General features: G+C 37.5%; 1 protein-coding gene across 5 annotated transcripts in view; it reads left to right on the plus strand.

Annotated features, from left to right (window-relative positions):
• BABAM2 (BRISC and BRCA1 A complex member 2) overlaps nt 1-24,532 on the plus strand; it is a 166,922-nt gene that overhangs the window by 123,929 nt on the left and 18,461 nt on the right. For 4 of the 5 annotated variants that reach the window (XM_027681951.1, XM_027681950.1, XM_027681952.1 and 1 more), the window contains exons 8-11: nt 4,157-4,256; nt 6,218-6,288; nt 7,741-7,823; nt 23,622-23,775. In XM_027681951.1, the coding sequence (XP_027537752.1) occupies nt 4,157-4,256; nt 6,218-6,288; nt 7,741-7,823; nt 23,622-23,775 (408 nt within the window). Of the gene's footprint in view, nt 1-4,156; nt 4,257-6,217; nt 6,289-7,740; nt 7,824-23,621; nt 23,780-24,532 lie in introns of those variants that run through there. The other variant, XM_027681953.1, reaches the window with a different exon arrangement.

Genomic DNA, 24,532 nt, shown 5'->3' on the forward strand with positions numbered 1-24,532 from the left:
AGTCTGCCTTGCTAAAGCACCCTGTCGTCTGAGCTTGAGACTTGGAAACACCCTTTTTCTCTAATGAAGGGATGGTTTTCAGGAAGGGGAAATTATTGGTTTACACGTAAATACTCAAGAACAAAAGCAGTCACTTCTGTAAACCTGTGAATTAATGCTATGCCTTTTTTTTAAAGGATCATTTCTTGAGAGACATTTTAGTGTAATTATAAGCTATCAAGAAATGGGAAAGAATTTTACATTTTGTATGTGGGCCTGAATAAATAGATCCATTGAGAGACAGACAGAGCAAGTCACTTGGAATGCACCAGTCAACAGCAGAAATGTAAACATACTCCAGCTACACTCTCTGCACTTGTATTTCAGCGTGTTGCAGAACAAAACTTCTATTAATGCAGGCTGACTGCTGTACTTGTTCAATTCAGTAGTGAGTCTCTCAGAAAATCCAGCTAATTCACAGATCATGGATCAGAACCACATTGTGTCTGCCACTCTGGAAACCCAGGAGGACAGAAACTTGCTGCAAAGGAGACTCTTTTCTGTCTTAGAATGAAGTGTATAAAGTTGGTTTGCAGAGCTGACTAGGTTTGGAGCAAGCCAATAAAATACTGAGGCCAACAAATCTTTGTCTCTGTGTTCCAGTGTGTTTGAACAACCTTATCTCATAGACAGGTACATCTACCGTATATTAGTCTTCATCTGATACTAGTCCTAATGAAATAACATCCACTAAGACTGTTGCTTTCTGAATTGTCATAATTATAGAAAGCCACTCTCAGACTGTTAGAACCTTAGCCTTTAAAAAGTAGCAGGTTACTGGAAAAAACTGTGTAAAAATCAAACACAATTCAGTTGGTTGTATTGAAACTAGTCTTATTCTGTAGAGGAGCAATATTAATTGTCTGTATTTAAAAACAAAATAACTTCCTTATCATATCTCTTGGTGGTTTTTGTTTAATTTTTTTTTTTTGTCTTGACAAAAGGAATGTGGGGCTTTTTGTGAGGGGTGTTTATCAGTGATACCAAGAAGGAAAGCTTAATTGCAAACAGAGTGGTGTTAGATCTGTGCTCCAAGAGGCCTAACTATCTAGAAAACAGGTCTGATGTGCAGCAATCTTTAGCTTGTGCTGGTGAAATATCTTGATAAATGGAATGTCCTTGACTATGAAAAGCTTCTTATGGCACTTTGTTCTCCACGTTTTCTTTTGATTGGACTGTGAGGTACCTCAAAAAGTAGCATGAGATACTGAGCTGCATGCTGGAATTCCCTTGCCTTTTACAGGTCCTTCTTTGATATTGTGTAAATCACGTTTTTCTTCAGCTGCAGATTTATTATAAGTCAAATGAATTATTATGGCCTCTTGCACAGTCTCTTGATTGGGGGGTACTGGCATGTCTCTGGCATGACAGAGACATCATAGTACAGCATAGTAAAATCAAACTCTAAACAGTAGCTTCCTTATATGTTTAAAAATAAAAGGTAAATATCAGTTTAATAAGACAGATGAACCTTAATTGCTAAATGTTTATGGAAAGTTTTGAGATGGTCAGAGGCCGGGTCCTGTGCAAATGCAGTATTTTATTAAAATATTTAATAACCAGATTCTCTGACGCAATTGAGGGAACAAAGATGCCTGTCCACTCTTAATTTTCCCTACCCATAATAATTTCTATAGAATATAAATTACATATTGTACAGCTTTATTCTGTTTTCAGAGGATAATTATACTAGAAATTCCAGCCTTCTTTCTGAGGAGGGACCTTTTTCTCAGAAACCACACGTTGTAGCAGTCTGTTTTTCTTTTGAGGAGGGCTGAATTTCCATTAATGTCCACAAGTTTTTATGGGTTGGTGCCTTTCAAGAGATGGATACAGGTAAAATGTATGTTTCCCTTACTCACAAGTCATAATAATTCAGTCTGGAAGATATATTGGAAGCTGATGATATAGGAGTGGAAGCTTTTTTTTGCATGTGTAATATGTTAGAGATTACTCTTAATTTCATGCCTGCTATTGTAACAGAGAGAAGCCTGTAATTCCTGTCGTAGTCATCTGAGCATCTCCAGTGGTATCTCTGTGCTGAGAAGGGACTTGGACTTGGTGTCAAATGAGGCAAGGCAGGATGCAAAACGGACAGTACCAGTTGCTCTGTCTATGAGATTGGAGGCTATGAGATTTACATAAACATTTAAGGAGTTTGATAAAAGGAAAGGCAGGGTCTCAAAGTAAGGTTCACAACCCACTTTTGACATACCAGGAGAGACAAGTAGCAAAACATTCTCCAATATTAGAGACTGATGGACCCCATATATTTTCAATTTCCTAAGAGCAAACTACTGTTTCAGAAATGTTCCAGCTTTCTAATAGTCACACTCCACTGTTTTTAAGCATCCACAAGTTGCAAAATTATATTCCCGTCTGAGTAATTTTAGTAAGAGGGTAGCAGCAAGGAAACTGAATTCAGTTTTAAAAAAAAATCCTGTTCGTCTTACTTCTGCTGGAAAAGTTTGTTTGTTTTTTTATGTAGCTGTGGTGTACTCAAAGCTTTTTTTTTCATCATTGCATATGCAAAATCCAGACCTGCAGAACTGTTCCATGTGGTGAACAGTCTGCTAAACCCAGACTGTTTTGCCTGAGTAGCAGATTTCCATATACCTCATTATGAGTTTGGGATTTTTTTGATTTATGTAGACTCTGTTCCTTCAAAGGGATGTATGACTGTAGACCTTTATATATACCAAAGTGATTTCTTATCAAGTACTGAGGAAAATACAAGGGCAGGTCCAGTTGGAGAATATGAGCTTTTTTTTGCAGAGAACTTTCTTTCTAGCCAGCTTAATTTGTCATGGAAACACCAGGTAAACAGGAGGCCACAAAGTTACTTAGCTTTTGAAGTTTTTAATGGTGGCCAATGAGTTTTTGGATGGTTAGTGAATGATGTAATCCACAGTGTGTAATGCAAATTCATATCCTTTTTGATTGGTGAGGGACTGTAAGAAAGATTTAGGTCAGTTACTGCTAAAAGAAAGTAGCATGGACTTTACCTTGTTAAATTCAGCCTGATTTAAATAAGTGTTAGATCTTTCCACACCAAAGAAGCAATTATCCTCGGTAATAGCAGGTGTGCTTGAGTCTTCCATCCTGTGATAAAGGCAAATGATTAGGGTACTACTAAATACATCTCTGAGGTTATCTTATTTCTGTAGATCCCTACCACTCAGATTTCCAGTCTGTGCATGGACAGAGTTAGTATCCTTGTTTTTATTATTTCCTTCTGGGGATGAACAAAATCATCAAATCAAGGAATATAATTATGAAACAATGTAGACTGGAGAGAGCATCTGGAGGTTATCTGGCGAAGCCACTCCTCAGAGCAGGGCCAGCTTAGATTCATGTGCTCATGGCAGTCATTCAGCTGAGCTTTGTGGACCACTGAGCACCACTTCAGAGGAGCCACTGGCTCCATAATCTCTTTAATTTTTTGTTAGATAATTGAAGGCATCAATACACCTTCAATAACAATATGCCTTAAACTCCCCTCCTTAACAGCCCCACCTCCCCAGTGTTCTCTGAAGACTGGACAAACCCATTTCTTTCAGCATCCCCCCTTACATCATCATGTACCTCATAAACTTTCTGACCCACTGCCCTCTTAATCTAGTGGGTTAACATCTCTCTTGTATTGGGAGGTCCAAAACTGGAGTAGATGATATCATCAATGTTTGCATCTGGCCATCTATAACTCCTCAGTCCAAATTATTTTGATTATGCTTAGCTGTTTTGACTGAAGGTGGCTTTTGGAATAATTAAGACTTCAAGTCTCACACAACTAACAAGATACCTGAACTACAGTATTCCACATCTTACTGATGAGGACTAAGGAACAGAACTGTTCCCAATGAAAAAGCTGTTTCCTGAGAGAATGCTTTGCATTAAGTGATACTCTTGATTTAAGTGGTTTATTTAGAGTGGGTCATGTTATAACCTGTTTTTGTAGATGGTATCACTCAATATTTCTTCTTGTCACCACAGCATAAAATACACTTCCTCATGGCCCACTGACTTTAAGCATAGGGAAAGAAGACTGTGTAGAAATCATTTTCAAATCCCAGGGACCGTATGTATAATGTACTGTTAAATTAACTTCTGTTTTTAGTGCGCTTGGAGGATCATCTGCCCTTCACATCCCAGCCTTTCCTGGTGGAGGTTGTCTTATTGACTATGTACCCCAAGTATGCCAGCTGCTAACAAACAAGGTAAGTTAGTAAAGACAACTCAGTTTTCCTTTTCGTTATGCTCTGTATTGCATTTCCATAGAAATCGTTATTCTTCTGCCAGGTGGTCCAGGCAAGGCATACTTAAGCTGAACTACACAGGGAATATCTTTTTGATAAGAGCTGAGCACCTAAACAGGACATGAATGTAACAACTCTTTTAGGTAAACAAGTGACGTTGGGGTCAGAATCCTGGAGCAGTTTTTTTCTTCATGTGACATGTTCCGATTTAGGATAAAATGTTATTGTATTGTATAACACTGCATTGTAGCATACTATTTTGTAAGTAAATACAAATGTGTAGTTTGCATATTATTTTTCTATTTGGGAGTTCTCATACCTAGTCATCACTAAGTTTTGAATACTTTCAATGATTTTTATTCTCATACGTTTCATCCAAATGAACTGAATCAGCAGTCTGTTTGGATGTTTGGATGTAATAGCTACTTAGGGTTGCTGAAAAGGTTGTGTTCCTGTTAGCTTACTGTTTAAACAAAAAAGAACAATTATAGTATTTTGAAAGTTTCTCCATTATTTAAGAGTACTTTTCAAAAGAAAGCTTAGGGGCCAACATCTAGAAGTTTACCTATTACAAACTTCGCATTTGTTTATTATTTTTACTTTCAATTGTCTAAATGAAGAAAATAATTTTATCTTTTAGAAAAAGTTCTTTAAAATGTGTTTCCATAATTATATTGGCATCTATCCTTAGAGTTGTTTTTGTTGTGGTTTTCTGTTAAAATTACTCTCTGTTTTTAAAATCTGCAAGCATACAGGACTGTTTTTATCCTTTCTTAAACAAAGTCATTTGAGCAAACTTATCGTACGTTTTCCTTTTCCCAAAATAACATTTCAGATCCTACACAGAGCCTTCAAAATAATTGTAGTTTTTTTATAAAATGAATATATTTCAATGTATGAATAAAATTCAACTTTAAGGTATACAAGATAGCTTTCAGCAATGAATGTATCAAGGCTTTTTCAGTAATTTTAGGAAAGCATTTGCCAGCCAAGAAATTCTGGTATTGCCATAGCCAAGAAAATACTCTTCCTGTTCCTTTCAGTGAGGGAAAAAAAGGGTTTCTGAAATACACCTTTTCATTCTGGAAAGCAAAGGAATTTACGTAAAGTATCACATATGGAACCACACCATAAGTACTTCAAGTCACCAGTTGTAAAGCAGATGCTCTTGCAGCCTCACGACACATGCATTGTTTCTGTTATGGGTCAAGCCCTGTTCACACTGTTCTCCTAAGTAATGCCGTTCAAATCAATAAGAAAATATAGATGGTGCAAGGAGAATTTTACCTTAAGTCTTCCAAATTTAGCATTGTTGGATTTTGTCTGTGCCAGGATGGAAGCCTTTCAAAACCCAGAATGCCTCAGAAGTTGATGCTTGCAGTTGAGTAGGTGGATCCCTGAGTCAGCATGAAAACAGTGACAGAGCTTAGTGTTCAGAAGATTTTGTTGGAGATGCAGTCTTCACAAAACACCGAAGATCAGTTGTGAAAGATACTTATTTTTGTCTTTTCTTTTATAACCAGAATGTTATTTTGACACTTAACCTACTGTCAGTTCAGGTAACTGTGATTTGTCTATCACAGCTTTCTACTCAAACTTCAGTAAGGCAAGGCTGAGCATTTCTTTCCTTCACTCTTTATCTTGTGCAGTTAAACAGTGCTTCAATCTATTGTGAAAAACTTGAGTTTCACTCAAACGTGAGTGAAGAAATTTCTCTGCAAGATGTTCTGTGTGCAAGATCCAGGGCTTGTTTTAAAGGCATTTTAGGATTCTTTAAGAAAATCACACAAGCTAAATGTAGGTTTCAGAACTACTGCCATGTCAAACATAAATCTTCCTTTACAAGAACTATATGACAAAGTGGGATTTAGCATTTTTATCTTTTTATAGCTCTGGATTTGTTTTCTTCTTTCTTTTTTCAGGTACAGTATGTTATTCAAGGATACCATAAGAGAAGAGAGTACATTGCAGCTTTCCTGAGTCACTTTGGAACGTAAGTTTTCCTGCGCTGCATTCTTTTCTGTAGCATGGGGGAAAGTAGTTTTCTGCACATGGTTTGTGGTTGTATGACTGCTGTCCACTGGATGAGATGAAATCTAGTCATTTTTCACAGAATGATGTGTATAGGTTGTCTCTCTGTAGCAGTACTGTAATGAAGGTCAGCATTATTTCACTTCTGTGCCAGTTGCCCATCTGATTTTACTAGAAAATAGTTGATGACTGGAAAAGGCCAGTAAGGATTTTCTTCTTGTGCAGAAGAAACGTGCTCATTTCTGAATAAATGACTTGAGGAGTCTTACAGTAATAGGCAGTGACTGAGGTGGGAGAATGGGGAAGCAGGTCTAAGCCTTGCAGGAGCCAGAAACCACTGCTTGGCATAAAAACAGGACTGGGAGACCAGCTGCTCCCACACCAAGCAGTATTTTGTCTCTCAAGAGAAGAGGCTGTTGGGTCATGTTAGATTCCTGCAGATCAGGCAGTGGCCATGGCCAGGCATGATGACACATTAGTTTCACAAATCAATTAACCAGGGCTACCCTGGGTCAGCACTTTGGTTTCCCACCTAAATTCTGACTAGAGTGAAAGTCCAAGTCTTTACCTAGTTGTGATGAGTGGTTTCTGCTTCCGAGGAGTGATGCCAAATGACATGGCTATTCGGGAGCCCTTCAAATCTCGTGTCTCTCAAGTGAGCTTAGGAAAACAGGTGGCTTCTAGCATGGACCCAGATTTAATACAATGATAATTAGATAACAATGACTTGAAATGGATAGTCGAGTAGACAGTCAATGCAAGCTCAATTTTTGTCAGGACAAGGTATTTCCTTTTCTTCTGAGAAAACTACAGTATAGAAATGGCCAGGTGCGCCTATGATTTTATTACATCTACAATGTAGTTCATGAGTTCTGATACTGCTTGAGTTTTTTAGAGAATACCAACTTCTGATGATTGAAACTTGTAATCCAAGTCTTCTATATCGAATTTTTTATATGCTCTCATGTTTTGTTTTTATATATGCTCTTTTCAATTTTCAAATTTAAACTCTACTCAGCCTGCATACTTTCAGTTTTACCCTCTCACTTACTACAGAGTTAATAAATTATCCTAATCTGAGTAAGATACAGGGAATTTGTGTGTCCACAGTTTTACCAGTTTAGGACTGCAGATGCATTAGCTGATCTCCTTTCATTCTAAAGTGTGTTTATGTAAACTGAACATGGCCTTTCTTTGGGTAAGAAACTCCAATAACACAGCATAATTAAGATTATTACAAGTTTAATTTACATTTAGCTAGACAATTTTAACTGTTAATAAACGAAGCAAATACTGGAAGTTTCTGAGCAAACAAACAAAAATAACAATCCCTGTAATACAAAATTTACATATTAATCATTCAGTATCATAAGGTAAAAATTGTATTAATTTTTTGTTGTTTTTCTGTTGACAGCGGTGTGGTGGAATATGATGCAGAAGGCTTCACAAAGCTCACTCTGTTGCTGATGTGGAAAGATTTTTGCTTCCTTGTTCACAGTGAGTAACACTTTGCCTCAGGCCTAAGTGTCTATCCTCTTGAAGATACAAGTTCAAAAGGGAAAAAATACAATTACAGGAAACAATTTAAAAGTTTTAGCTGTTTTTATCCAGTGCTTACTCTATTTTTGATGTGACCATGACACTTAGAAAACACAAAATCCCAATTGTATTTGGAGATGGGGGGAATTGGAGAAGGGGAGAGGATCCACATCAGTAGTGAGATGCCAGCTTTACAAAACACCAGAAGTATCCTGGGGAGGTTTTCTGGTAATATGATGCAAGTTTAAGTTCATGATTGTAACTTGGCCTTTCAGAAGTGTCAGTAATGAGAACCAATATTATACTCAACCTGGGAATACCTAAAATCTTCTATAGTTGTCAGGAGTTAATGCATTGATAGTTAATGCATTGATAGACTCTCTGTTTAATTACATGAGAAATACACTATACTGTCATTAGGATCCAAAAGATATTCCTAGACTGAAACTGTGTAGGCAAAACTGTCTTAACAACGTAGCTAGATTTCCTGTCATTTGAAAGTTTTAAAAAAGGATTGTATTGCTTTCAAAAAGACATTCTTAATTAAATAAATATATAAGAATTAGTCCATGTGGATTAGTAAATGTGGCTTTGTTACATATAACCTTTTACATGTTACTTTAAGTAGCAATTGTTATTTTTCCCTGTGCTAAGGTGAAATTCACAGGTATCAAAGGTATTTTTGTCTGGGGAAATTCGTTACTCTTTAGTTTGTTTGTTACACTTCTTATTTATGTTTAAAAGAATTGCTTTGCAGTCTGAGCAGCTGCAGCATTGGTGTTTGTTAACATTCTAGCACTGGTATCTTTGAAATTACTTCATTTTTGATTGTGGGCTAGCTTTCTATGTGGAAAACTGACACTGTCTTGATGGCACCATAGAAATTTGTCCTAGAGTTTTTGATGCAGAAAATGAGGATTGCCATTGTTCAGAGAAGTCCTTCACCCTGTGTTGTGTTGGAGATCGTAAAAAATGGTCTCGCTAATTCCTTTCTTTTTATCACCTAAGATTACCACACAGTAGTGACCTTAAGAGTTCTAGAAAATTCAAACCTGAAATTAAAACACTTCCGTCATATTATTATGAATTACGTTGTGGAAAAAAAAAATTAAAGCTGATATTTTTTGAAAAATTATCCTTGTTAAATCTTTACTTACATTTCAACTACGGTTGAGAATTGGTCACTGGACAATTGTCTTCTATGAGATGGCACTTACTTATGTACAGCCTTCTTGGAGATTTCCTGCCTTTCTTACTCCCCAACATGTTTGGGTTAATTGAATCTGTTAAAATTCGTGTGGATTTGATTTGTGCTGCAGGATAATATAACTTAATACATGTTGAATCAGTTAGATTTCAGGGGAATCAAAATTCAAATTTCTGCTAAATAACAGAGTAGGTTTTAACTGTGTAATATTCATAGTATTCAATTAAACTGGCATGAAAGGTACAATTATAACTGAATAGTTTATCACTATGTATTAACCCTGTGGCCTTAAAAATCATACAGTGTCTTAGCTTTGTAAGCCATTGCATCACCCGCTTGTTGAACAATCCACTGCAAAAGCATTTATGTTCCATGCACTGAAGGATATTGCAATGAAAGGACCGAAACCTGCACTTCATTTCCTGAGTGAAGTAATATAGACTTTCATCTCTTAACCACTGACATAACTATGTATGTTATGGTTGAATATTTAGCAAGCATCTAATAAAATGTCTGGGAGAGATAGCAATAAGTGGAAAACTGCTCTGCTTCATATATTTAGTATAGTATGTAGATAAAGTATTCAGAGGAGAATAAATAGGTCTGTATACAGCAGGCACCATGGCAAATCAAATGAAAGGTACCATAGTAAATTGTACTGGCATCTAAATTTTGGTTAAATTTTTATGTTTAATGGAGATGGTGAGATTTATAAACCCTGACATAAGTTGTATTTCCTTTAAAAGATGCATTCAGAGATTTCAAAAATAACTTTGGCATTGTTTTGCAGCTATTTGTATTCCAAGTTACAAACTTATTTGGACACTAGGAAGCAAAAAAACATCAGAAGTAAGGTGAAATTATTCAGAATAGTTGTACTGAGTAAACTGGGTTAAAGGAGAGAGAAACAGGAAAATAGTTCTGAATTGCCAAAGCCCAATAACCTTAGAACAATCTCACTTGCTAAAAAAAATTGATTTGTGCTGTAGTCACAGAATGAAGAGCAGAGTCTACTCACTCTACCTTAAAACACCAAAGAGCTACCTAGTTGCAAACTTAATCATTAGATTAATGAAGCTGCTGCAGTTATTGTGTTAGATCAAAGACCAGTTAAAGGAACTGTTGCTTTAGTGGTTTAGTTTTAAGAATTAATCAAGTGCTTTCAAATATAAGACAGAAGAAATAAACATATAGAGAAGTTCATGCATCCACGTAGGAAAGGAAATTGTTAATCAGTCGTACTGCTTTTGATATTGATACTGTTTATGAGTAAGTCTCCCTATCAATAGACCGCCAGTTTCTTTCTCTTCTTGTTTATGAATCAGCTATGATTAGTTTTTGTAGACAAGTATTTCTTCACATTCTTGTTCCTCTATACAGTCTGTGTATTTATACCATATATAAATCATAGTATTATTTAGGTTGGAGATTACCTTTAAGATCCAGTTTAGCCATTGATGCTATAACCAGAACAATATTAGATAAAACCACATTACATTATCCGTACATAATTAAGAATTAAGTAACCTTATTGTTATAAACACAAGAATAGGACTCTGAAGCAACCTTTATGTGGGCTTTTCAAAGATTAATTTTTATCTTGCAAGATTTTTAGGTTATCAGCACAAAGGAAAGTGACAGACGTTGGACTGGTTGCAATAGCAAATGAAACACTGCTTGTATTAGTGATTTTTAGGATTTCAGATGTCTTGGAAAGGACAAACTAAATTAAGAAAGGTTTGTTTCATTGAACAATATTTCAGGGGATGGAGAATGCTTGAAACTGCCAGCATTTGTATTTCAAGTTTGGAGGGGATCTCAGCCAAGGTGGAGTTGATGGGAACATTTGCTGGAACTGACTTTGACTAATAGGATTTGGGGTTCTGTGTGTGTAATGCCATTGACTGGGAGGTCCAAAACCAAGGGACCCAGAGCATTAATTGGGTTATAGGAGGCTATAGCTGTAAGTATCAGGCTTTGGATGCACACCTGCTTCTGGATTCAGGGTTTTTTGGTAGAAGTCATCAATGCCAGCTTTTGATGCATTCCTGTTTGAATATTGCTATCTGCACACATTTTTCAGAAGAGCGGTTTGTGCCGGTGTAGTCAGGTTACGTGGTTTGAATTGATGACCTTAGCTAAACAATCCTTTGGGTCTGGATTAGCACATCTGTCCACAGCCTCAGAAAGCTTGGAAAATAAAGACACAAAGAATTTTTGGTAGCCGTGTTTGTTCAATGACGCTTGGGAGGAGGGAAAAAAAATATGACATTTTGGGAAAGAACATTAGTAGCTGGGAAGACAAGTTTACACTACTGTGCAAAGAAAGTGCGGTTTATTCCAGAAGTGTTCGGAGAAAAAGGAACGTATGCCTACTTGCTGCAAATGAACAAAATTGTGTTGAAGAATTAATTCCTTCATTCCGCTCCCTTTCCAAGCAGAAATAACTCATTAGGCCTCAGATATTGTTTAATCATTCAGTATAGCATCAATAATCCTAATAATGTAGGTGAGTGTTAAATTTTCAGGCACTTAGTGTAGTTTAAGATGTTATACCTGCCCTTGAAAGGAGATTGCCCCACCTCTGGAAAGTCAACAGAACAGAGCTAGTGAGCATTTGTCTGCCCCTTCATCTATTTCTCCAGCAACTGTTTAAATAACAAGTTATACTTTGATGTAGTAAATGGCTAGCAAGGAGGTTTGATAAAATCTTAAATATGAAGGTTTTTCTTAAAAGAACATGTGTCTGATCACTTCTTGTTTACTATTACTAAAAAATTTCATTTGGCTCACGTACAACTAAATACCCAGGATGGAATCAAAGGAACACAATGTTTAAAGTACTCTTAATGTCAAAAATAAAATTATCAGCTTTCAATAACAATTTCAAACTAAATCTAGTTGGCAGAGTCCCTTAGAAATAAAGGAGAAAAATATGCCACAGAGAAAAATGATCAGCAGAAGACTCATTAATTTCCAAATGCTGCATTTCAGTCCTGTGATTAGCCCCTTTCTATGCCTATGCCTAGTTTAGTGCAGAACCATGTGCCTGTGACTCCGGCTACTTTTCCACCCGTGCCTGTTCCACGGCACTGCAGTGTATCTGCAGCTTTCATTGACTGCAGTTAAGCAATATGCACTTCACTACACAGGAAATGTCACAGAGAATGCTTTGTTTTGAGTGATTAAAACAACGTACGAAGTTTCGAAGAAGCCCCCTCTGCTTGGGGTATATTTTGCTGTAGGCAGAATGACATGCCTTCAGGAACATTCAAGCCCAGATTCAAAGAAATACATGGAACCAACTAAAAGTAGAGACAGTGAGAGGAGAAAACCACCACACAAAAGACACTTCTCTGCTTACTCCCAAGCGTAAGATCCAAATCGCTTTTGACTTTCTCCAGCCAGTTTTATATCACTGGGGCTTTCTTAATCTCCAGTTTTTCGTTTAAGAATGAAAAGACAGCCTGATACAATATTTGCTGACATTTTTGATCAGCATCGATCTTCTCATACTAGTATGAGGCCATCATAAGATACTTGTAGAGCCTATTTCCTATCACAGCAGCTGTTTCCTCTTTGTTGCTGTCCGTACCAAGTTTTATTAACTGCCTAGCGTCCATTCTCCTTTTTTCAGCAATTACAAATAGGAACCTAAAACTAGTTTGTGCGGAGTGACATGAAAACAAAATGAACAAGAGGAAAAGAAAACCTCCATTTTCAGATTTCACTTGCATCCGTTGTGAATACCTACACAGATTTTACTGTATGTAGGTATTCACAAACTAGTTTTAGGTTCCTATTTGTAATTGCTGAAAAAGGGAGAATGGACGCTAGGCAGTTAATAAAACTTGGTACGGACAGCAACAAAGAGGAAACAGCTGCTGTGATAGGAAATAGGCTCTACAAGTATCTTATGATGGCCTGATGTGGGTGGACTGGAAAAGTATTTTAAAGTGTCACTTTTCTGTGGATATTACTTTCTTAATTTCTGAGAAATGCATATATTTGCCATACTTTTAAAACTGTAGTGTATTGCTATAGACATTATTTGACGTTCTTCCAGTAACTACAAGCACTTTAACAAATGGACTGAAAGGTTTTGTAATAACTTCTTACAAAATTGCACTTTTCAGAAAAAGGAACAGTTGATTTTTCTTATTTAATAGATATATCCAAGTATATGACAGGTAACTAAAATTCTCAGAAAAGATACCTGACATGGAGCAGGGTTTTAATCCTATTTTATCCGCTCAGTTTTTGAAAAGAAGTAATTAGGTAAAAACGTCATTGATGGGGTGGGACTTGAGTACAGATTGTGGTGTTTATTATTGTTAGTCCATGTCTTATGTTCTTGTGTCTACACATTTTGGCAACTCACGTGGCATTCACAGATAGTTTTTCTCTAAGGTGAGAACTGCATTAAAGGCGTGAGATACCGCAAGTAGAAGATTGCTCATAGTACCAAGTAGAAAGAAAATATCTTGTATTCAATCTGGAAAGGAGATGATGAGCAGGGGTTTCATGGATGAGTCCTAGATTCAATATCAGGCAATTCTTTCAGAAAAAAAATCGGGATGATACAGAACACCACAATATTATTAGAAATTTGAAATTTCTAGAAATAAGAGCTGTATTAAGATAAGAAAGATTTTCTGAATCCTTCTTTCCTATCTCCTTCCTCTTTCTACACAATGACAATTACTTTGTCACCTAAGTAAATTTTTTCTTAGAATCCATGTGTGGCAAAGCAATGACACACAATGGTGACTACTGAATGCCTTTTATGAAATAGATAAATATAATTCACTTTGGATTTATAAGAAATACATGTTGGTTTAGAGGTGGAACTGGTCACAAATGTGCCTAAATGCTTACGTGAGGGAAGGGGGGAGAGCTTAAGCTGCTTTTCTGTCTCCTTCGTCAGCAGCTCCATTGCCGCATTCAGCAGCACAGTCTCACATTTTCTCTAGTCGTCCTTTCACTCTTGCTGTCCCTGTAGAAGCCCATCTTGAATCCTTAACTCCCCTTGCCAGATTCAACTCCAGGTGAGCTTTGACATTCCCAGTCCTGTCTATGCACGCTGAGGGAGTGTCCACATCTCATGTGCTTCCTTTCTATGTTTGACTTTTGTCAGGAGTTTCTTGTTCATCTGTGTAGGCCTCCTGCTGTTATTGCTTGCCTTTCTGCTCATCAGGATGGACTATTCTTGAGCTTGGGGGAGGTCATCATGGAATCCTCTTCTCATCAGGACCATTATCCCATAGGACTCTTCCATGGGAGGAGCAAGATGTCTGAACAGCCTGAAATCTGCTCCCTGGAGCTTAGGGGTGTGATCCTGCTATTTGTCTTATATCATCCTCAAATGGAGCATTCACAAAAGAGCACCAAAAATGGCCGGTGGTCTAGAAAGTATGTCTTTAAAGAATATGTACCACAAAGTAGTTTTTTAGGTTATTAAAAGGCAATATATAAAGCCTCTAGAACTGCGTAAGGTGGCTTCAAGAGTATAAGTGATACATTTTAATGTTCAGGAGTGGGAAGATGCAATGGGCCTGTATTGCTGTAAAGAAGTTTTCAGTTTAGCTTTAAGAATATCTGGAGTGGCTTAGTTGGCTGGTTGGGTCAGACAGAATTGTACTGCATTGTGATTTGAAAGCTGTAAGCCTGCATGGAGTGAAGGTTGAAAGAACAGGATAGCACATGTGTCAGCAAAGGGTCCTCTTGACCTGCAGGATAATGTCACACTGATCACAGATGAGAATGAAGTAAATCAGTTTCCTTTCAAATCCCAGGCAGCATTTAAAACAGGAAAAAGAACTTATTTGCAAGCCTCATAATCTTAATAAAATGTTGGGGAGAAAAGACAATGTTTTTGCACAGCTACTTTTCAGGTAAAAACATGTTTTAGAAGTCTTCATGTGCGGTTGAAAAGTAATGTAAAACTCAGAAATTAGCAGCGCATCTCTACTGGAAAAGCAGAGGAAATTTTTTTGTGGTGGTCACCAGTGTGTGCCAAGAAAGGGCACAGCTTGCTTTTTACACCCATAACAACTGCAACTGTATTTAAGTTTCAAGCTTCAAACAATTCAGATGGAGAAGAGACAGCTTTTAGTAGCATCAATCTCATCAGCACTTAGAGAGTTACTATAGAAACTGTTACAGCAGAGACAATAAAAGGAAATAAAAACGGAAGGAGAAGAGAATGAAGATCTTTGAGAATTTGAAGTAAAAATAAAGCAAAATATAGGTACCTAGCTGAAACTGGTGAGGTAAAAATAAACAGCCTTTCTCTTAATTAAGGTAATCACGAGTACAGAAATTAGAGAAGGAAAAGAAAGACCTATAAGGCCATTATGCCATTTCTTTGGGCTCAATTTAAGATTTTGAGGATTCCGTAGGATATTTTTAGGAGGTGATCCAGTCTTGCCGTAGAAGCCTAAAAGGGTATGACATAGTTTAATTGGGTGATGACACTCCAAAGCAATAAGGCACTATAAAGCTGTTTTCGGGTTGTTACATCACTTTTTCATGGCCTTTGACCACATAGCTGGAAACTGCATGAAGAATATCTTGATTTGATCTGTTATTTAGTTCCTCTATAAAACTAAACAAAGAATTAAATACTCTGTCTGCAACACATGACTGTAACTAAAGGTATTTAAACTATTTTTGTCACATTTTTAAAAAATGCTGGTTAGTATGAAGGATGAAGTACTAAAAAAAAGATACAGGTTATAATAAAGACATGGGATATTTTTACAAGCATATAATATGCCTATGTTGAAAAAAAATCAAAACAATTGTAATCATAAATCCAGTTGCCATTGGTGCCTAGACTCCCTTTATCAGTGGAATGAGAACCACAAGGTAGATACAGCAGTGTCATGCAGTCCTCTTCAAATAAAATTGGGTTACATTATTTTTAAAAAACCCCAAACAACAAACAGACAAAACCGACTAACAAACAAAAACAAAGAAAGCTAATTAAACAAATCTACTCTGTAATGTGTCGGAATAGTTTAATCCATCACAACTCATAGTTTCCATTCTGCCTACAGCAGTTTTTCTTTTATTGTTTGATATTGTATGCTCCGTTCATACATAACTGATTCAGTTAAGAAAAAAAACAGTTGTTTCTTTTTTCAGAGTATTTACTTGCATTTTCATAGCGTTTATTTGGAAGTATTTTGTACATAAGTCATCTTACTCATTTACTATATGAGTGTTGATTTTGCCGATGGGGTGGCTATTTCCTGTAGCAAGGGCAGACCTAATTACTTCAAAACCAGCTGTGATTACCAACACACCTAAAATGCCATAAGTGTCTCAGCTAAAATTCCATAAACGGCTTTTCATTTCAGATTTGAAATTTTGAAATGTTGATTTCAAAATAGCATCTTTCTGCAAAGAAGATCCTGTTTTCCTCCAGAAGGAATGTCAACCCTAATAATATTTAACAAATTCCAATTCCTGTGATTGTGCTCTATTAACCTAAAGTCCAACACTAATGCCATTGATATGTTATTTGTCATCCTTGCTCTCTCATTCTTGCAAGAATAAATCATCACACACCAAAGCAGGATAGCTGTGGCGTTTAGTAATTCTTTGTGTGTTTTGAGCCAAATTCCGCCTTTCCTTTTTTGCCAGTAGAATGTAGACTAAGGGCCTTCAGCACACAAGAGTCAAGGAAAGATTCACTAGGCAAAATAGCCTGACATCCTGCCCTGTGAGGCTTTGTGCTAGGCACTACTGTCCCGAAAATGCTTGTGACTGAATGTGTTCAGGTTTCTCTCTAGGTACAGTCATCAATGTGATTCCTGAAAGGCCTTCTGTACTGGAATACTTATGTAAAAACTGAAGATAGCTCTTTTCCCTTGAAGTTGAGTGAAGATTTTTCTCCCATCATACAGGCTATCTGAAACAGCTTTCTCATAGGAGGTCGTGTCAGAAAATCTAGTAGACGTTTTCTTTTAAAAGAGAGTTTGATAGATGTGTAAGTGGTATTATATAATATGGTATATGTATTGCCACTGAATTGCATTGTAAATTCACGTGGGTCTCATCCACATTAGCACATGAAAACTGGGGAGCTCTGAGTTCAAGGAACTTTTCAGTTTAAGGCAGTACATTCAAATCCACAAGTTGTTTTTCCCAGCAGTGTGAGCTGAATTGCAAGTAAAGACAGAGAAAATGTGAAATTCAATGAATCAAAAAAGAACAAGCAGAAAGATTATGAATATGTACTAATAAGAGACAGAAAGACAGCTCTGGGGACTGGAATATGTGTTTCCTGTTTCCATTACTTACTTCATCAGAAGTACTTGAATGCAGAGGCAGTCTCTCGCCAAAGTTGGATGATATGTAAGGAATGAGTCAGGGAATTTCGGGAAGAGAACGGATAGTATCAGGCTAAGATTGTTTAGTGCTCTCTGGAGATTTGAGTTTGGCAGATCTTTCCTGTACCCTTCTTGTTTTTCTGATGAAATAATTTCAACAAAACTTTCATATGTTCAGTAATCGTTGATTCTGAAGTACCTACTGTGGCAGTCAGCACTGGATGGACTTGTGTTTGGCTATATAAAGTATTATCTACTATTAAGGCTCAAAGAAGAATTGAGTCCCTCAGGCTGGCACTCAACATGAGTAGACAGGTTGACTGTCCTTTCCTTGTTCCTTCATTCCTCATCCGGAATTGCTGAAGAACCTCTCAACTCATGACGGTGCTGTGAAACAATTTTTTAATATTTTATACAGCTAATGACATTCTTATGATTATTAGAATCATCACATTGAAAAGCTCATGCAGAAATGAACACATATTTAATGTGCAAGGCTTCGGTGTTGTGCAGTAAATAAATGCAGAGGGGTGGAGTCTGTCAGATGGGGCAGTGCAGAACAGTGTGTCCTTTGGTCAGCTCTGTCCAACCTAGGAACTGAACTGCAAACAATACTGTGTTATCTTGTGTCTGAAGGCTGCTCTGTAGAGCAAATACAGATTGAATTAAGGTTGTGCATGCCATGAAACCTTGTAGAAGTAGAAATCTTAGCAGTAAAATATCCAGATCAGCCAGTGTTTATGAGTGCAAAACAAATTTCAGGTGCAACAAACTGCAGCAGATTCAAGCATCCCAAAGGTTAATAAGATAACCAGTATAGTAGCACCCAAGCATTAAACTGGTGTGCAACTTTCAGTGAATAAATGTTGACTTTTATGAAAATAAATACCTAGATTTATCCAGTGCCATACAAAGGATGAATAAACCTTTTCCATAGAATAGGGGAAGAGTATATGGAAAAATTTCTAAATATTACCATCTAAGTGCTTAGAAATATTTTAATGGTCAACATACGTTTCAAGCATGGTTTTGTTTTCCCATCTCTTCTCTCTAGTACTTAAAGGCGGGGAGGAGGGCACTGTGGTAAACCTGCCCTTCTCTTCTGAGCATTTTTCCCTCAGAAATTCTGTAGCAGCACTGGTACGTGCTTTTGCCGACACATTCTTTCCACATTTCATATCCTGTTTAAAAAGTTGTAAAATTAGATGCTAAGGATACTATTTTAAAGTTACTAAGGCAGTCAAAATCAACTCTGTAGTTGTTGACATAAACTTAACAAACTAGGTAACCTGTTCCAAGTCTCAGATTGTTATTTTTTAAGAAAGTGAACAATTCAACCTTACAGATTCATTGCACAGTTTCTTAATTATTAATGAACCAGGATTCTGGCTTTAAGATAACTATGCTTTGAATATATGTATGCATTAAATGCTAACTAAGTCAAGAGAAGCAAATCTGTATTCCTTCTAGATTGTTTCTTGTGTTTCAAAAAGAGAGCAACTTCAACTATTTATAAACTGTAATTAAGTTTCTTTACAACATGACTTATTCTCAACGAGCAAGTCCTTTTTCTTTTGCTTTCTTATGAACTGTGTGGGAAAATTAGGGTTCAATCACTGCAGAATTTACTCAATGCTTAATTACCCATAAACAGCCTTCCAAGTTCTGCTCATGTAGAGCTTACATAAAGACATGATTTTCCCCTCACTATGGCTGTCTAAAAATTGACTTTTAAAAAATGATGTGTAAATTGTAACATAGGAGAAAGCAGTGTTTTACTATGGTTTTGGGTTCTTTCTCCAGTCTGCTGTTTGAGTTCATCATATATTAACAGTGTGATGCTTAGGAAAGCCAAAGTAAGAAATCATCAGTATTAAATTACTTCAAGCGTGGAACTAAATTAGAAAGCTTTACTTTCCTGAATGAGCTAATTGTTTAAATTTTCCAAAGGAAATGTTTCTATTTCTGTGAGAGAAGGGATAAATGGGACTTCCTCTGACATAATTTTAGTTTTAAATCTGAGTTTGAGAGCAACATTTTTACCTTCATAACCAAATATTACTGCTTAACTGCATGACTTGTACAAGCTTGCTAGTTGAAGTGACTCACTTACGCAGATGAAGTTATTTTTAGGGAGATAATTTGCACTGTTTAGGAGAGAGGAAAAAAGGGAGAGAGCGTCCTACTAAGAGCTAGATCCCTCATTATAGTTTACAGAGCTCGTGAACCCAGCATCCAAGCAAAAGATGACTAAGCAAGGGGTCTATTGGTACTTTCAGGAATTTACAGACATGAGTCATCTGCTTATTTTCTGCAGACATATCACCAGGGTACTTCTGAGTCAGCTGTTATTTGGAAATAGTACTTGTATTCAACGTGATACGTTTTTGTAGTTCTTGGGTGACTAGCATGCCAAACCAACACAATTTGCCTAGTTCAGATGTTGATTTACAGAACTGGTGTGTTGTTAACTGTGATGCATTTTTCATGGCAAAGTATGAATGTTGTCTTGAATGTAATTACAATAACACCTTTGCCGCCTTATGTATTGCATGGAGGCAGAACTGATTTTTTATTAATGCACAGATTGAGAGTCAGACTGCCTATACACTACCAGGTGAAAGGAAAAATTTTCTTTAGCAACCTGTGTGACTGTGAGCAGAATTTGACCTTTTATATCAAATGTATTTTGCCAGCATGAATTACCAATAGTATTTGTTATTTTTTGCATTCTGTGCAGTAACAGTGTCAATGGACGGGCATCCACTGCAACGGAAGCAAGTTCTTGCCTTCCTTTCCTACTGCTAAAATAATAGCTGGCTACCTTGAGATATGTATAACACTTTACAACTCAAGGCTATTTCCTGTTTACCGGTCTTTTAGGTGTGGTTGTGTTCCAGAATTAGGGACAGGTTATTTTACTTGGTCTGGACTCATCCACACCTTGTATTAAGAAAACACTTGGATTAGAAAACTGGAAGATTTTAGGTGAAAGGTAGTGTTAGAAATCAAAGACAGATCAAATTTTTCAAAACTGCTTGCAGTTCATGGTGATACTGTTGTTGGCCAGTTGTGGGATGCACAATTTTTTATCTAATTTGATTATCTGATTTATCGGATTAACATAAGACATTCCTGAAAATTCCTATACAGATTTTGGTTAATAGAACAAGAAATTTTTTTTCTGTTATACTTTGGTGGTACCTTCTCATAACAAATTAAAGTATCTCTGTAATGAGAGCACTGTCTTGATTATCCATTTAAACAGCATTTCTAGGGCTAGATACATTGTGTTAAGGCCAAACCATTAGTTTTAGATAACAGGAGGAAAAGTGTTGCTGCTTGCCCCTGCTATGTAAACAGAGTTTTCAAAGGAAAGTTAGTGAAAACTAAAAATTCTCAACTAAAAAGTATAATAAAACTATTACTGGAATGCTTTGTTAAAGTTTGTTATTCCTCTCACATGGTGATAAAATACAGAAGTGTGAAGAGTTGTTTTCTGTTAAGGAATTGGTACTTAAGAAGGAAAAAGATGCACTAGAGGAGCAGAGTTTAAGCACTCAGAGCTGAAGTAGTATATTTATAACATTAAAATGGAGAACCAGTCTTGTTTCTTTACTCTTTTCCAAGGTGAAGTCCTTCAGAGGCTGAGGCCCACACACTGTTTGTGAGGGGAGGAGACAACTTGCTTGCTGATAAGTGGGCACGTTTTTCAGGGTTGTTATTTAGTAATCATGTTATAAAGAGGAATTTGACAGAGCAATCTTTGAATCTAACCTTTGTTAAAGCAGTGATCTGCCCTCAAATTAGCAGAACTCTGCCCATGTCATTACCACTTAAGTATCTGCTGGAAGCTGGTGTGTGGGCTGAGTCACCAGTACTCTGGGAGTTGTCACGTGTGGCTCAGACACTGGGTCATGAACTGAGCAAGCGCTGTCGTCCACAGTGATTTCTTGTATTTTGAGACTACAGCTGGAATAGCACATTTGGTTTTGTGTACTTCATGGCTACAGACGGCTTTTACTCCTAGAGCTTGGAGGGTAATTTAGGGAAAAGGAAGATATGGTGTGGCTGATGCACATCAGAGTATTTAGATGTGATTAGAAAACCTGAAAAATGAAGGAACTAGTGGCATAATAGCATGGAATTTGGAAAGTAAAACCTGTGTTACACTGATATCTGAGTCTGTAAACAGAGATTTCATAGGAAGTGCTGGAATCTCTGCTCCATAAAGTATTTAAAATACAATTCTACTGCAGTGTTCTTTCATTGTGCAGAATTAAAGAACTGGGCTTTGGAGTATAACAAAAAGTACAGTTATAGGTACTTTATAAATTAAGTGTACACCTTTAAAAGAAATGCGCTTTATCCTGTTAACATTGATGTTATATTAAACATATTAAACAGAACTGTTGGGTCCAGTTCTGTTTAATATCTTCATCGATGATTTAAAAGAGGGGATTGAGTCTACCATTAGCAAATTTGCAGATGACACCAAGTTGGGGGGGGAATGTCGATCAGCTGGAAGGCAGGAGGGCTCTGCAGAGGGACCTGGATAGGTTGGAGAGTTGGGCTGATTCCAACGGGATGAGGTTCAACAAGGTCAAGTGCCGGGTCCTGCACCTTGGCCACCACAACCCCCTGCAGCGCTACAGGCTGGGGACAGAGTGGCTGGAGAGCAGCCAGGCAGAAAGGGACCTGGGAGTTTGGATTGACAGGAAGCTGAACATGAGCCAGCAGTGTGCCCAGGTGGCCAAGAAGGCCAATGGCATCCTGGCCTGGATCAGGAACAGTGTGGCCAACAGGTCCAGAGAAGTGATTCTTCCCCTGTACTCAGCACTGGTGAGGCCACACCTCAAGTACTGTGTCCAGTTCTGGGCCCCTCAGTTCAGGAAGGATATTGAGGTGCTGGAGCAGGTCCAGAGGAGAGCAACAAGGCTGGTGAAGGGACTCGAGCACAAGTCCTATGAGGAGAGGCTGAGGGAGCCGGGGTTGTTCAGCCTGGAGAAGAGGAGGCTCAGGGGAGACCTCATCACTGTCTACAACTCCCTGAAAGGAGGTTGTAGCCAGGTGGGAGTTGGTCTCTTCTCCCAGACAGCTGTCAGTAAGACAAGAGGGCATGGTCTTAAGCTCTGCCAGGGGAGATTTAGGTTGGATATTAGGAAGAAATCAGCCATTGGAATGGGCTGTCCAGGGAGGTGGTGGATTTTCTGTCCCCGGAGGTTTTTAAGATGAGAGTGGATGTGGCACTTAGTGCCATGATCTATAACCACAGTGGTAGTGGATCAGGGGTTGGACTTGATGATCTCAGAGGTCCCTTCCGACCCGGCTGATTCTATGATTCTATGATTCTGTGATGTCAGTAATTCTAGTCTGTTGTCATAACTCAATTTAACTGCAGATTTTTGAAACTGAAAGTAGACCAAGAAAATATAAACTATAATTCTAACAATGAAAAAGTGAAAAAAACAGTTTCTGACCATGAAAATATATACCAGTTTCTAACTGTTGTAGATCATTTTATTGTTCTGCCAGACCTAGCTGATCATGAGACAGTGATAAGCAAAGGGAACTAAGAGGTTCTGATTTTTATTTTTAGTGAGATATTTTGGGTATTAATGACTTTGCAGTGTGTTTTTGGGTTTGTGGGTGGTTTTTTTGTCTAGCAGATGACAGCAAGTTGAAATCTTTTCCAACTCATGTGACTGAATCTTTCTACATTCTTTATCAAATCATTTAACCACTTTAGGACCCAGGCAGCTGTAAAATGAGAATGATAATGCTTTTTATGTACAAGGGGGCATTAAAATGAATTGGCTGAAGCAGATAAAGAGAAAATTGATTATTGAATGGTATATAGAACGTATTTTGTGATTTTTTTATAGGGAAAAATTTCACAGTAAAAGGAAAATAACTTATTTTTTATAACAAAGTAATCATGATGTAAATTTTATGATTAACATAGAAATACACTAAAGTTTTTTTAATTATATGCTTTACAAAAGTGTTCTGATAAAGCAAAGCATCTCATACAGTAATAGGTTGGAATCATTACTTGTGAGAAATACAGAACTGTATTTTAGAACTAATCATCAATTTCTTCTTTTCTGTCACCTTTAAACACATAGAAAGGACTGATATTTTCCCAGTAAAAAAGGGAGAAAATGCAATGGTGTATTTTTATGATTTTTTTTTCTTTCTGAATTACAGTTGACCTACCCCTGTACTTTCCACGAGACCAACCAACCCTAACATTTCAGTCCGTCTACCACTTCACCAACAGTGGCCAGCTGTACTCCCAGGCCCAGAAGAATTACCCTTACAGCCCGCGCTGGGATGGCAATGAAATGGCCAAGAGAGCAAAGTAAGTCAGATTGCCTTTTCCTAGTAAATATTGCTTTTGTTACATGGGTTTCTGTGGATAGAAGTTTCATGGATTAAACTGTCCATTTCCAACATTACAAAAGCTGAACCTGTTTTTGTTCTCATACAGCCCTAGCATTCCCATAGGTGAGTGTAGACAGTTACTTTACTAATCATGCTTATTACATTAGTGCCAGAGGACTGATTAAAAGGAGGCTCTTTCTACTAGGCATTGTATGGGCATGGAGTGGTGTCAGTCTCTGCTCCAAAAAACTTTCAATCTAAGTAGATGAGATAGCCCACAGCAGGAGTAATCTGCATGGTAGCAGTCAGTCAAGGTAACTCCCTGGTTTTGTGTGGGTGTTGAGGGGACCCTGAAGGGAAGCATGTGAGATGGAGAGAGCAGGGAAGAAAAACCTGAAAGAAATGGAATTCCGCTGTAATAAAAAGACGTGGAAGAACAGGAGGAGGTAGAGCAAACAACCAATCCAGCATAGGAGACAATCCTATCAGATCTTGAGAAAGTTATCTGAAAGTCTGAATATCTCTTACTTTACTGCTTTTTTTGTTGGTTGGAAAGAGAGAATCTCTGACTCTTCCTCCACATTTTTTCTGCAAGCCCTTGTTTCAGGCTGGGGAGACATCAGTTCAGCCTGAGTACCCTCTCTTGTTAAAGAGGATAAGGCAGCCTCCCAGAGTGGTTCTGTTGCAAGGGCAAGCTGCCATGGGCAGCGGTGCCCCCAAAGCTAAATATTATC

This window comes from Neopelma chrysocephalum, unplaced genomic scaffold (assembly GCF_003984885.1).
Source record: "Neopelma chrysocephalum unplaced genomic scaffold, ASM398488v2 Primary Assembly neopelma1_61b, whole genome shotgun sequence".
NCBI lineage: Eukaryota > Metazoa > Chordata > Aves > Passeriformes > Pipridae > Neopelma > Neopelma chrysocephalum.